At 34.3% G+C, this 15,093-nt stretch overlaps 1 protein-coding gene across 6 annotated transcripts in view; it reads left to right on the forward strand.

Annotated features, from left to right (window-relative positions):
• Positions 1-825: 825 nt before the first annotated feature.
• Positions 826-15,093, forward strand: part of LOC143222571 (uncharacterized) — a 39,322-nt gene continuing 25,054 nt past the window's right edge. For 2 of the 6 annotated variants that reach the window (XM_076449238.1, XM_076449241.1), the window contains exons 1-2: positions 826-1,017; positions 14,432-14,752. In XM_076449238.1, coding sequence (XP_076305353.1) covers positions 906-1,017; positions 14,432-14,752 — 433 coding nt within the window. In that variant the 5' untranslated portion in view covers positions 826-905. The remainder of the gene's footprint in view (positions 1,018-14,431; positions 14,753-15,093) is intronic. The other 4 variants (XM_076449237.1, XM_076449242.1, XM_076449236.1 and 1 more) reach the window with 2 other exon arrangements.

Raw genomic sequence — 15,093 nt, forward strand, 5'->3', positions numbered from 1 at the left:
TCAGTAAAAGTACAGGAAAGCTAAGTCCACTTAAGAGTAATAAAAGTATTTGTTTCTGTGACTATTATATAGAGGTTATACAAACAACATTTAATGACAACCTTATCTCACAAATAAAACTAAACATCACTTGTTAAATTTATTATGGTGTGTGTGTGTGTATGTATGTATACAAACATGGCACTCAGAACACAATAAAAATGTAGAGCATTGACTTTGCTGACCATTTAACTCATTGGTTGGTGTAATCATTCATTCTTAAACTCACTCTTGTTTTAATATCTATATAAATATAATAATACTTTTTGTTATATGTCAGTGACCCTACTTTACAGGGTTTGGATGGATCTTCACCAAAATTTGTATGGCAGTTCATTAGGTCCATGTGGGGGTACATGCAAAGTTTCAGTTTTGTGTTTTGCGGTTTTTAAGGGTGTTTTTGTCATATTTTATTTCTCTTTTCAAACATGTGAAAATTACCTCGTATTTGGTTGCATTTAAAAAGTTCTATATTGTATCTATTGGTAATTTCTTTTATGAAAAATATATTAAATATAACAGCTCTGTAATAATTTATTTTATTGTGTTAATATCAACAACCTTACAAGTATTACATATCTATTAGATCCAACTGTGTAAAATAACTCTAAAACACTAATTTTTTTTAAGTATATTATGTACAAAGGTAATGATCCTGAAACACCACACATAATCTTTCAGTCATATAAATGTGATACTTTAAATTTTCATTTAATAAGATATCATTACACTATGTTGTAAAATATTGGTGAAATTCGAAGGCATATCAGTGTAAGAAATAAACTTTTCCTTTCATGAGTGGCAATGTAAATAATTACTCATTGTAAGCTATTTTTTTTAATTTAGAGGAAGACTTCTTCACAAGTATGTGTTCAACATTTGATGTTCAGGAAGTTTACAGAGGGAACTCTTCAAGGTTTCAAAAGCATGTTGATGCTGCTCTCCGTCAACATTGTTCTTGTGATTTATTTAATGAAGGTTGGTATGAATAAGCATTTTTGTTTTCATAAAAATTAATATTATATATATTTTAGCTTTTGTTCTGAATGAAATTAGGCTATTCTATTTTTTTTCCCATAGGTATTTTAGATTTATTATGTCAATTGCTTCATTCTTTAAAATTATAAATTCCTAGATGTTACAAAATAAATGTTGATTAAAATTATTTGTAGCATATTTCTGCTTTTAGTCTAGATTCCTTACAGAAATTGACTGTGCATTATTTCTTTCAAAATTTCTCTACTGAATTTGTTTTTGAGTTTTTATTTATCATTTTCACTCAAGCTTTCATGCTTAACTTTATCAGTGAGCTTTTCAACTGTTTTATCATACTTCAGTAAAGTCTCATGCATTATAGAGATAATTTTAGCCTCAGTCTGGTGTTTACCATATATATTTCTAGTTGTTGTTTGCAAGCTAGATTTCTGGATGTATTATGTTTTACATCTGTGGAAACCCATCTATATCCTACTCAGATATTAGTTTTTTATTGTGACTTCCATTTAAATTTTTAATTTGGTTTCCTGGTCTTTTATCTAGCTCCTTTTCTGTATATTTTTAAATAGTTTGTGTCACATAAGAAATTAATAATACAAACACCTTTTTTGGTTATTTGATGCTTATTTAGATGTTTTAAAATGTTTACTATCCTTTGTATGTCATTGCTTTTGGGTTGATTCCAGTGTACTTTAGAGGATATTGTAATGTGTGTGAATTTCATGAACTTCTGAAGAAGGTTAAATCAGCCTTGAATCTGAACTTATGTTTGTATCTTGAATATAATTATCATTTTATCAATCCTTAGCTAAGCACTGTTTTAACCTTAATTTTTATGGTATGATGTTGGTGCCCATATCACAGCTCTGAGTAGTGATAAGCTAGTAGTCTAAACATATAAAAGTTTTTGTTTTTTTTTCCTTCCACTACAGCAAAAGTATTACATAAAGTTTGTTTGTTTGATTTGTTACGTGCAAAGCTACACAAAGAGATATCTGTGCTCTGCACGCCAGGGGTATCAAAACGTGGCTTCTATTAGTATAAGTCCACAAACAAACTACTATGTGACTGTGGGATTTTCATGTAAAATCAGAATAAAATGATAAAACTTAGCTTGGTAAAATGATGCTAAAAGAAAAGATGTTTGTGATAATTTCTTCCACACTTACAGTCCTGATATTTTAAACATCACATATGTTTAGTCATTTTATGCTTAATTGAAGTTTGATGTTGCAATGTAATAAGTTTGTTTATTTTAATACAAAGTAACACAATGGGTTTTCTATGCTTTGTCCACCAAGAAAGTAGAATATTAGTAATGTTAGAAACACATGGATTAGGATTAATCCTATGAAACGTAGTCAAAGCTAATACAAAATTTCAGTACAAATTTTATGAAAATGATCATTTTTGAGCTGCTTATACAAAATTCAAATATTTTTATAAGCAGCTCAAAAAATTTCAGAACTCAGAAAACTGTAATTTTGCTTATGTTTTTATCAAGAGGGATTGAAAATGTTAAACTCTTTGCTAAATTCCATTTTTCTTTAAGTGGTATTCAGATATAGGAAATAAGTTTCAGATTCATTCAAAAAGAAAAGCTTTTTTGTTTTGAACATATCTCATATTTTCCTGTTACACTAAGATAGGTGACATTTATTTTGATTATCTTAAATTCAATATTTAGCTTCATAAAACCAAGAAAACATAATTCCTATTTTAAGTGGTTTGAAGCATGACATAACATTATTTGTTACTTGAATGTGAAAATATAATACTATTTACTATAATGAATCTTATTGGAAGATATCTAAACCTAAGGAATTTCAGAATTGCCATACTGTTTTGTGAAAGGTTTAAATTAAAGTTAACATTTTCTTACATCAAAGTTATATTTCCAATAATACTTACCTCTCTCACACTATAGCTTTATCCTTATGAAAATTTATCTTCTTTGCCCATCAAAGCACTTGTACAAATCTAACCTCACCAGCTTTAGCCTTTATAACCTGCAGTATTGCCCAAACTAAGTAAATTCTTAAGATTCTCTCCACCTATGTCAACATGTTTTGTATCTCAGATCCATATTTGAGCTCCCCATTATTACTTCCTAATTATTTTTTGAAACAGTCCAATTAGCAGATCCAAAGTGGCCATTTCATGGGGAAAATGGCAGGAGAGTGGAAGAGGAGGTAAGTATTATCAGAAATATATATAGGTATAGGAAAATGTTAACTACAGAAATACACCTTAAGAAGTTGGAGTAGCTGGTGAGGGCAAGATCCACACAGGTAATATCTGTGTAGAAAAGAGGTGTACAAAAATAAGATATACTAAAAGCACATTTTTTGGGGTCTGCACTACTTCTGAAACAGGTATGCTCTTTGCCCAGATAACATGAAATATAATTCTTAAGCAGTAAAGGCTGACCTGCAACCGATGCAAAATTCTAACATAATTAGCAAAACATAAATTCATTCAGGCCCCAACCAGGCAGGCGAGATCCTACATCTTATCATTGAAATTATAGGGCTGTGGATTCACAACTATATTTAAGGCATAGTGACTAGGGCAGGAGGACTGCTTTTCATTTTGTCTTGTTTAGTAATATGGTATTATTGGAACCCAACCTGATAATTATAGCAGCACAAAAGTGGACAGGTCTGTTCCCAAGCATGAAGAAGCACAAAATACTGTGAACTGAATTCTTAATTATGGGGCAGAAACACAGAATAGCCATCCATGGATTACAAACCAAAATTCTAATCCCCCAACCTAAGAAGCAGTTCAACACCTCCTGCCACTGGAATTACAATGATATGAAACAAACTAAGGCCATTCAGTGGCCACAGAACTGAAGCTCTGCATGTGGAATTATGAGGAGTCAAGGGCCCTCTTCCATAATATTTAAAATGAAGAGAATGATCAAAAATAAGGGTCACACTCAACTCAGTTGGATAACTAATTGTTGTCTATGACCCAAAAATATGAGAGAACTTCCTCGTAGGCTGGTCCTGCTCCTACCATACATTTTGGAAAACTATCCAGGGTTATTGATTGGAGGGTACCCAGTTTTGCCCTCTTTTACTTGTGTGGAGTAATGAGTTCAAACTCAGAAGGAATAAACCTCAGTTCACCACTCTAGCAATTAGCAACTGGAAGTGGAAAGAACGCCCACATTCCATATTTTGGAAAGCAAAATTACCACAATTTATTCAATCTATGGGTCAGCAGGGGTGGGAGAAATTCCCTTAAACTTTACTCATAATTATCCATGAGTGGCAATCTAATAGTGTGTTTGTCTTTGTATTATAATCGTTTACCACCTGGAAAGCACATAATGGAACACCCCATCTCAACAGAGCTCATTACTACCAGGAATTTTTTTTTATTTGATCAGTTGACTGGTAGCTAGTGTGGACTGGTAAAGAAGCATGCCTGACCAGGCAACACATGCTTCTCAGTAGGATCTGAGAAAACTATATAATGGTTCCTATGAAAGAAAAGAAAGAAACACAAAAGACATGAAATCCCTTACTGGGATATAGAGAATAGCCATAAGGGGTAGCTAAAAACCTACCAAGGAAGCAACCACCAAAAAATGTAAATAATAACATAACATAAATGTATTAAGCATGGTGTACATAACAACCTGTATAATTGCCTCCAGCAAGTGATATAAATGAGCTGCCAGTGACACCATGATATGGTGAACTTGATGGGAGGAGACCCAAAGATCTCACCATTCATCCAATAAAAACCTAAAGTAAGCAATACAAACCAAGCTGGCAAATCCAACATGTCAAAGGTATGAGTGATAAATCAAATAACACTAGAGGATCTCAGTGGAGAAACAAAAAATGAGATGAACTCCTTCAAAACAAAGCATCAGAGAGTCCAAACTGGGCAATAAAGATAATCTAGATCCAAGTAGTCATAAAATGGAGAAATAAAGAAAGAAAGATTTAACCCTTCTCTAACTGTTGAAATTTGGGGGATGAAGGAACTATTAGAAACAAAAAAATAAGGGGAATGATAAAGTGTCCTGTTAACATGAATTGCAAGCAAATGTCCAAGTCCACTAGCCAACAACAAAAGAAAATATGCCTTAAGAAATGATACAGGATACTCAATGTATTAGTTAGGAATCTAGGAAATATATGAATGATGGATAACTCAAAATGATTTCAGAAGCAAGGACAAAACCAGAGACACAAAATTTTGGTCTCCCAGAAAAATGAAGAGTAAGTGACAGAGCTGTCATATACAGCAAAACAGAGAAAGGTGACAAATCTTTGTCAAATACCCCATGTCAGAAATTGAAAAATATGCACTATAGACAAGAAGGATTGATACAATGTTTGTATGACCACTGATGATAAGGAAACCATCTATGTTGATAAACATTCAATGAAGAATACCAAATGGACTGTGTAAATAGAGATGTCTTCTTTTAGGAGGTCAGTTTCTTACTTTGTGAAACTGACTACATAAAATCCAGACATGAAGCAGGAGAATGGTGATTTCCATGTGAAAAATTTCACCGAGTTTGACATAAAAAGTACAACCAGAGAGGAAGCAAAAGAGGTTGACACTCCTGAAAATATTGAAAGAGTGGAAATTAAGCTCAACCCAGCCAATTTCATCCAATGAGAAGAACTTGACAGGATAAGGAACAAATAAGTGCAAAAACTTTTGAATCAGAGGGAATGCTTAAAGATAAAAACCAGTCCAATCCTGGCTGAAATCATCTATGCCCAAAGCCAGAGGGTGAGATACAGGATACCAAAAGGATGGAGTTGAGTATTCCAGTGTGTGTGGTAAAAGCATGAGTCTGAGACATCCTGAGATAAGAGCAGATCTAATGAAAAACCTTTTGGATAAAACATCTATCCTGTGGGAAAAACTCTATTTGGGTGAGACAACTGATCAGTTACTAAATTTGTTACAGCCATAAAATGACAAGTAAGCAAAACAGTCTTATTATTGTGGGCCCAAAAGAGAAGACCCAGTGTCTGAAAATTAGTGTGAGTGTTCTCTTTCTCTGAAATATAGGAGACCACAGTGGAACTGTCCAAGTGAAACATTACCACCTTCCCTTGCTACAATGTAATTGAAAATTGCCCCTGAGGTAGATAAGGTACTATGTGGGAGGAAGAATAGAATTCTCTTTTGTGAAGAAAAATCCAGCTTTTACAGCTTTGGATAAAAAAAGCTTGAGTGTACTTCTCTTGTAATGTTTATTTGAAGTAATACTCTTTTTTCAGTCCTTTTTGGTTCCAATACAGATTTCATATTAACTACAGATCTTTGTCATCTGTATCTAGGCTTTTCAAGCATTCTTCCAACTTTTCATGGTTGACCCTGTTGAAAGTTTTCATAATCAATGAAGCACACATATACAACTTTCTCACTATCCAAGTATCTTTCTGCTATTGCTCTTAAATTGAAGACTCATTCCACTGTTCCTTTTCCTGTAATAAATTTACTTTTCCCTTCATTTATTTCTTCACTTGTTTGTCAGTTTCATCATACAATCTTCAGTGTGACCTTCAATATGTGACTCATCAGACTTACTGACCTGTAATCTGAAGAGTTTGTGGCTTTTGCTTTCTATGGTATTCTGACAAATATTGAGTCATTCATATGTTATAAAATGTATCCAGAATTGTAAACAACATTATGTAACTCTGTAGTTTTTTCAGTGCTGCATCATCTAATGCTTTCAAATAGTAATGTCATCATTTTTACTTGCTTTGCCATTTTTCATATCCCCAATAACCTTTTCAGCTTCTAGCTTCATAATGGGTGTCCCTTTTTAGTTGTCAATATTAAGTGGGATCTTCTCTCTCATTGCAATAAAGTTCATTCACATACTCAACCCACCTGTTAATAATATATTCTGGATCAAACAACATTTTTCCATTTCTATTACCTACACAGTTATTTCCACTTTTAGATCTTCTTTCAACCAGAAGATGACCTAAGAAGGTTGAAATAATGTTCTCTGCTTTATTGGTAAAAATGTTAATACCCATACCAGCCACCCTGAGATACATTTTTAGATCTTTTGTTGGTCATCTCTTACATTTTCATGCAATTCTTTTGTTTTATTATTTTTCTCAGGATTTCCATCTCTTCACATTTCTTATTCCACCAGGCTTGCTTAGTACACTTGTTTCTGATTTTTTTATCTACTTCTTTGGATCATTCTGTTCCTTTTATGTATTTTTCTGACTTCCATCATGTTCTGTATTTCATCTGTCATCCTTGATTTTCTCTTCACATTTTTCTTCTTTGGAAGAATGTTCTTTGCAAATTCCACCATAAATTTCTTAACCATTAACCATTTCTTTTCAGTTATTTCATTATCAGTACTTTGTGTGACTTCTTTATTCTTTAGCAATATTGGTTCGATAATTCCACTGCATATTTTGTCCTATATTCTTGTTTCAGCAGGTTCATGTCTAGTTGTTCATTTATATCTTGCTTTACTGGCTTCTTCAATTTAATCCTCATCTTGACTATAACTTGATTATGGTCAGAGCCCACATCAGCTCCTGGATAAGTAGAAGCTTGTTTCTCACTGTTTCTAAACCTCTAATTTACCAGGATGAAACCTTTTTGGTTTCTGTATATACCTCTAGGACTCACCCACATGTACAGTCTGCATTTTTTGGTATTGAAACAATGTGTTAGTAATCATCTTCTCATGCTCTTTACAAAACTGTAATAATCATCTTTCTCTACTACCAAAGCCAAGTTTTCCCACAATGTCGAGATGTTCTTCATTTCCAACATAAGAAATGAAGTCTCCTATAATGATTACAACTTCTCCACACTTTAAATATTCCATAACTTCATTCAGTTTATCATATAATGTTTCCACTTTCTCATCACTGTGATTACTTCTTGGTGCATATATCTGTATGATGTTGATATTAAAAGGTTGACATTTTAATTTTGACATAATAACTTGTTCTGATAATGGCCAGTATTCCATCAAATTAGCAGCTGTTGTTTCTTCAACAGAATTCCAATACTGCTGATGTGTTTTCCTCATCCTGAGTAAATTAATGCATGACCTTTACACTCTCTGTTCACTTTGTTTCACTATGGCTTAGTACATCTTCATTCACGTGTTTCATTTCTTGTATTGCATTGTTAATTTTTACAGCTTGATACATAGCTCATACATTCCCTGCAGCTATTTATAAAATATGGCCTCTGACTACCCACCTTATACCATCAAATGACTGCCTTTCTGGTTCATTTGGGCAACCATCATCATCATCACAATGTGTACTTTCCTGTACTTCACTTGAAAAAATGAGGGTGACAATACAATGGAGAATCAAGAGGAATGTCTTCACCTGAGACAGTGGAATTGATGACCACAAAACCCTATTTTGAAAAGCAGACCATACCAAGTTATTCACTCCAGACAAGGCAGCAATATCCTTTGGCTTTACCTTTGCAGTCCATGAGTGGTACAATCCAAAACAGGCATGTTTATGAAGCAAAGTATTGTGAAGTCATGAATCTATGAGCATTCTTGTGGAATATTCCCATCTTAATAATGAGCATGAAAAGCCATAGAAGATAAAGTGTAAGACCCCATAGCTGGACAGAATGGATTTCAAGTTAAAAAATATGAATACCTGCTCAGGTACCACTTATCTTGGAATGGGATATCTGGGATAAAGAACTTGAGAAAGGGTCCTGAAAATATAAGAAAGAATGAATAAAACCATACCAGTTGAAGTTGCACTGAAGTTTGAAGAAAAGCTTCAGGTAGTAGACAAAATCCTGACAAAGAGAAAACTGTGATAAGATGGAGGTAGTGGGAGATGAACATATGGGGTGTGATCCACATGCCAGATTACAGAATCTTCTCCATTAAATGATAAAGATGAGAAGCAAGGGAGAAAGTAAGATGTTAGATCTGATGAGAAAAGACAGTTGTAACAAATTCTGTAAGGAAAAAGGTAAGCTAATAGACTAATCAAACTAGGTAGAAGGTGAAATATAACAAAGGATATCAAAAGTGAAGAACATGTACTCTGAATAGAAACAGTATGGCAGTATAACAACTAAAAGCCCTGACTGGGCACAGAAGGTATCCAGATCTGGTTAACAGTAAAAATGGGAAATGGAAGTCAGGGAAATAGGAAAAAATGAGGAACCACCCACCTGTGCTGCTAAAGTCTTCAACAGAAAGGAATGATCAGGATAAAGTAGAAGATAGTTAGTGTGATAAAGGGTACATTAAACATCATTTGCAAGCAAATCTAACCATCATCGTTAAAATAAAGAAACAAAGGACTGCATTAACTGATCTGGAAGTGTAGGTTGCCTGGAAGGGTGATGTATGCAGAAAATATTTATGGTATCAGAAAAAAGGAAGGGTGTGAAATAAGGCTGCCCAATATCTTAAGTGAGCAGGCCAAAAACCCATGGTAAAAGGGCCAGGTGAGAAATTTTACCACATAAGCCAAAATAGGCTTGTCAGTGAGAAACCTACTAGCTATTGACTAATGATGCATTACCTAACACTTGCACTGGTACACTTCCATGAAACATGGATAGATGGAATCAGCTAACAAGGAAGTGACTAGCTATGTGAAACCAGGTCTTTTCACCAAGGACTGGACAAAAGCCAGGTAGGAAGAAATTGGAAGAGTGACAGGAGATAGGAACAGTTGCCATAATTGTAGAAAACAAGGCTAAGCTGACCAATAAGGAGGACCCAAGAAGAAGTGGAATAGATGGGAGAAATCACCCAGTGAAGTAATCAGATGGGTGATTTCACATAAAGATACTTGTGTGATCAATTCTAGCTGAAAGCATTGACTTCTAGAGCTTGAGAATGAAACACAGGTGACCAAAAGAGAAGTAACTTGTTGTTGAAGCCAGTATCAGAACCCCACTGATGGCAAATGTCCCAGAAAATGAGGGGATCTAATGTCCATTTTATGGGAGCTATTATGTCAAGGTGCAAAAGATGATCCATGACCAGACTGAAAGTACCCAGCACATGACACACAATAAGATGAATATGATGTGTGTAGGATCAGTATAAGAGATCCATTATCCAAAAACAGAGATCTCTAGACCAGATAACCCCTTGAACTTCTCTATAGTTTTGTGCAAAATTAAAAAAGAAACAAATAGGGTGGAAAGAGGATCTTGAGTGATATTCCATTGATCATGAAGTGCCCACTGAAGCGATCTCATATGGGCATGACAGAGGGGGAACAGTGATATCATCAATAATCACAGAGCTTAAAAGTAACAGAACCTTGTGAGCAGTAAATGACTGAGCCGAGAGGGAGTGGCAAACCAACAGTTTCATTAAACTCAGTCATAAAGGAGAAGACTGGGTTCAACCGAGTTTTGAAAACAACGAAATGGACAAGATATTGAGTGGATTTGAAGAAAGACCTGTCAATTTGAATAACCAACTTACTAATGCTGCCACCAAAAGATTCTGTTAAGTATGATTGACCAATTCCTGTTCAGAATGAACCATAATAAGCCAGTTATCTATGTAATATTGAAATCACAGCCTCAAAGTATAAAGATGTCAAGAACAAGCTCGAACTACTTGGCAAAATACGTAAGGTGTCGAAGCAAGTCTGAGGGGAAGGTCCAAAAATTATAAACCATCCTGAGATCGATAAACCAAAGATAAAGACAAGACTAAGGTGATATCATTTTATATATATAGGTAAACGTTAGAGGCATACATCTTGATCATCCACAACCCCATAGAAATCACCCATCTTAGGGTGAGAAAAGAGTTCATGGTGAACTATGGTAGTGAACAAAGTAGTTTAGATAAGAGAAATCAGTTACGAGCCATCATTCTCTGCTTTGCATGGGAACAATGAAAATGCAGGAAGTTGCTGTATCTCAAGAAAGAGGAAAGGAAATGAGGTAAGGAGACACTGCAGATGGAGAAAGAAATTGAACAACTCATCCTTTTGACAGAACCTGAAACTACTGACAAAGGAACACCAACAATGAAGAAACTCTAACAGTTGAACTCCCACTGGATAGTTACTAGTACTGGTGGCAATAGTGTGAGGGGGGGGGGGAGAAAAGCAATGAGAAGAAGTACCCCAAGTAGAAGGGACAGGTAAGGGCTGGAGACTCTGACTGACACAGATGGGCTATGATATCAGTATGTGTAGACTGTTGTTTCACTGATGTCACCCTAGGCTCTAGAGTTTTCAGAACATATCTAAAACATAATGCCTCAGAAATAGGGCCATACATAAATTCCTAAAATATGTTGAATTTATATGAACCTATGCCAATATGGTATCACAACTTATAAGTTACCAACAACAAAGAAACCACATACCTAATGCCAGAGCCAAAGACAATATGTAGGCTAAAGTGGAGGACAAAAAGGCAAGTGTATCTCCAGAAAAACCCTCAGGATTTTTGTGGAGAGTCTTAGGTAGATGTATGGAATAAAGATACCATAATATATTGGTAAGGGTAAGACACAAGCAAGAACATTGGGTATAGGTAAGAATGACAGAAGATTTAGGACCTTCCTCCCAAATAAGCAATAATAAGGAACCTTCAACTGCTTGTCTAAAAATGTAGTGAGCGCAGTGGTAGGAAAGAGCAAACTGATATTAAGTCTGCAGGGGGCACAGTATGCTAATCCCCTTGCTTAATTGTGAAATAGTCACACACACAATCAGCATAAGTTCAAATATCATGTGAGAGAGGAAACTGAAGAGGATGTTGAAGATTGATCATGCAATAAGGAAGGATGAGGTGCATAAGAAATAGGGGAAAGAATAAACCATCACAAACCTGAGACACAAAATATGTAAAGACTGCATTAGATAGTAGATTCATTAAGATGTGAATGAGAAAGAATGTCAAAATTTGAAGGTGGAAAAAGACAAATCCTCATAAGCTTGTTCTGGAGGAGCCTGGGAGAAGGTTGTTCCATGTAGCATTTGATCTCTCAGTGCATAAAAGCAGAAAAATCCATCAAGGGATCGCTCACACCTAATGCCTGAGAAAAAACCCTGGTTGCTGGTGCAACCCTTGAAATGGTAACATTAACTTCATAATTTATTGGACAGAAAGGTTCACCAAATTTGAATGTAGAAATAAAGTGACTAGAATAAACTGATACTAACAGAATAAATAGCCTGAGTAAAAGCTAATTAATTTTAAAAAACAACCACTTTGTGAGAAACAAAGTTAAACATGAAACATTGAAGAAACAAAGGAGCATGATCTAATCCAAGCACAGACCCATGAGAAGTGATAGTTTGGTAGATGAGTGTAGAGGGAGTCACATGTGTCACTTGCTCCCACCTGGGAGTAGGTGACATATGATAATTTGTATGGGGGAGTGGAAGGCTTGTGGCATGTGTAAAAAAAAAAGTTAAAATATAAAAGGCATCATTGAACAATAATAGGTAATCTTGTGAAAGGTGGAAATTATCATATCAAAACCTTCTCATTCATAGACTGGATTCAAAATGCTACCAAAGGGAAATAAATTATTCCATTGTAAATAAACGATGCTGGAAGAAATGATTGAGTCATAGAAGGTCAATGACAGGTTGCCAATCACCTACCTTTTTGGCAGTACAAACAAACAGGAAATGCAGGAAACCATCCAGTAGAAGAACAAGAAAAGCAAAAGGCCAGTAACAAAAAAGAAGAGTGGAGATGGAACACCTCCACTCTATATTCCATGTAAACTGGAATACCTGCAGAAGTTGAATATTTGAGAAAAGAGTTAAAAGTAACTTTTTTGAGTCAATATTCCTTAAGCAAGGCATCTCTCTCCAAAAGATCTCAGCAACAAAACAACCAGTGGATCCAGGAAAGCAAATAAGCTAATAAACTTGCCAAAGTAGAAGTCAACAAATGACTAAGACATGTTAATCTGACAAATGGTGATGACAAGGCAGGGTAGGACCCTCTCTCAATTGATCAGTATGTCTGACAAAGGTGGAAAGACCAGTTAATCAACTGACTGACTGCTCACTCCATCAAAGAAAGAGAAGAGCTCTAAGCTAAATAAAAAGTGCTCAAGAAATTACAAATTGGATGCATTTGTTACAAAAATGGTGTAGAATGCAGGATATCCATTCAAGATGTGATTATTCATCTGAGAAAAGGAAGATGCCAGAAAAGTAGTCCAAATTTGAACCAGTCTACCCCTGATCCACTGCAAGAAAAGAAACATTAGGACTCCTTTAAAACTTCACCTCTCCACATATGAGAAATTGGACATTCTCCATGGAAAGGAGAGCTCCCAATTTCCCAGGTAATTGGAGACACCAAAGAAACACTAAGAGACTCTGTGTAAAATATGTGAACTTGTGAATTTTTATCTCAAATGTCTGAGACTTTTTTTTTATTTTCTTTTACTTGCATAACTTTTACAACACCAAATATTGTTGAAATCACTGTTACTTCAAAAAGTCTTTTTCCTTATTTTGTAAAAGAAAGAAAATAGACAACAAACTCCAGACAGAATAACACATGTCTAAACAAAACAAAATAATCAAATGTGCAAGTATAACTGAAGCTGTTAAAAACTGAAGAGAAATCCACAGCAAATACTACTGCTATATCTCACTTTTGCACACCTCATTTCTACACAGATGATTTCTGTGTAGATTTTGTTCTCACTAGCTTTTCCATCTTGTCATTGTGGGATTCTAGCTACAGTGTGAGAAGAAATGTGTTTCAGAAGTTAACATTTTCTTATACCAAAAATATATTTCCAATAACACTTACCTCTACTTCCACTCTCTTGTCCTTTCTACCCATAAAATGGCCAATTTTGGGTTTACTAATGGGACTGTTTTGCAAAGTGAAGAGGAAGTAATAATTGGAAGGATTATATATGGATTTGGGACAGAAGGCACATTGATGTAGGTGGCAAGAATCACAAGATGTAACAAGCTTTGGGTAAAATAATGAGGTATGAAGGCTGGAGCAAATGAGATAAGATTCATAACAATGCTTAGACAAGCACTGAAGAGAAACTTTCATTGGGATAATGTTATAGTGTAAGCTGAAGTAAGTGTATTTCAGAAATTATTTTTATGATGTTTTAAGTAACAAACTTCAGTTCTATTTAAAAACTACTTGAATACTTAGGACATATTAAAATCATTAGCCGTGCTATTGATGTATTATATTTGAGAGTTAAAAAAACTATGCACATTACCTTTACTTTTGAATAAGTTTTTGATGTTTTACTGTGTCATTCTACACATTTGAATTTATTTGATGTGTATATAATACCTTTGAAATATGTGTATGTGTGTGTGTGTATATATATTAGTTAAATTCTGACTAAAAGCATAGATACTAATATAATTTTTTTTTATTCCAGTACCAATTGATATACTTCTATTATCAAAAGAAAAGGTTTGGATTACAACTGAATTTAACTACAGCCAGCTGAATCTTGGAAAAGATGTTAATATTTTGACTTTTAATGAAATGAATCTTGGGAAGATAAAGCAAATGACCAAAAACTGTAAATATTCTTCTAACATTCAAACTTATTCTCATTCTGTATTGCCAAAGTCTAAGTTGAAAACAACATCTAATGACAGACAAGAGTGTCCATTTACAAACCAGTCATCATGCCCACAATGCCCATCAAGTACAACCATTGATCTCCTAAGCACATATTGTCTTGCAAAATATGGTTAGTGTAAAATGCATTTGTAACTATAGCTTATACACAGCTGAAATTCATTTACCAATGAAATTATAGATCTGAATTCTTTGATTTTAGCTAAAAATTATTGCACAGTTTACTTTTAATTTATTGCATGCTAATTTGATTTATAGTTTTGCTTCTTAATATGAGAAGAAAATTCATAATACTTTTCCATTTAAGTTTCTAAGATTTATCATCTTATCTAGATCATTAAGAATAAAGATGTTTTGTATGTTTTTCAAATATGATCATTTTATCCATCAATTTTTAAAAATTTTCACTTCATTGAATCTTTGTACTTCTTTTAGATGATTCTGCACCAATAT

This window comes from Tachypleus tridentatus, chromosome 8 (assembly GCF_004210375.1).
Source record: "Tachypleus tridentatus isolate NWPU-2018 chromosome 8, ASM421037v1, whole genome shotgun sequence".
Taxonomy (NCBI): domain Eukaryota; kingdom Metazoa; phylum Arthropoda; class Merostomata; order Xiphosura; family Limulidae; genus Tachypleus; species Tachypleus tridentatus.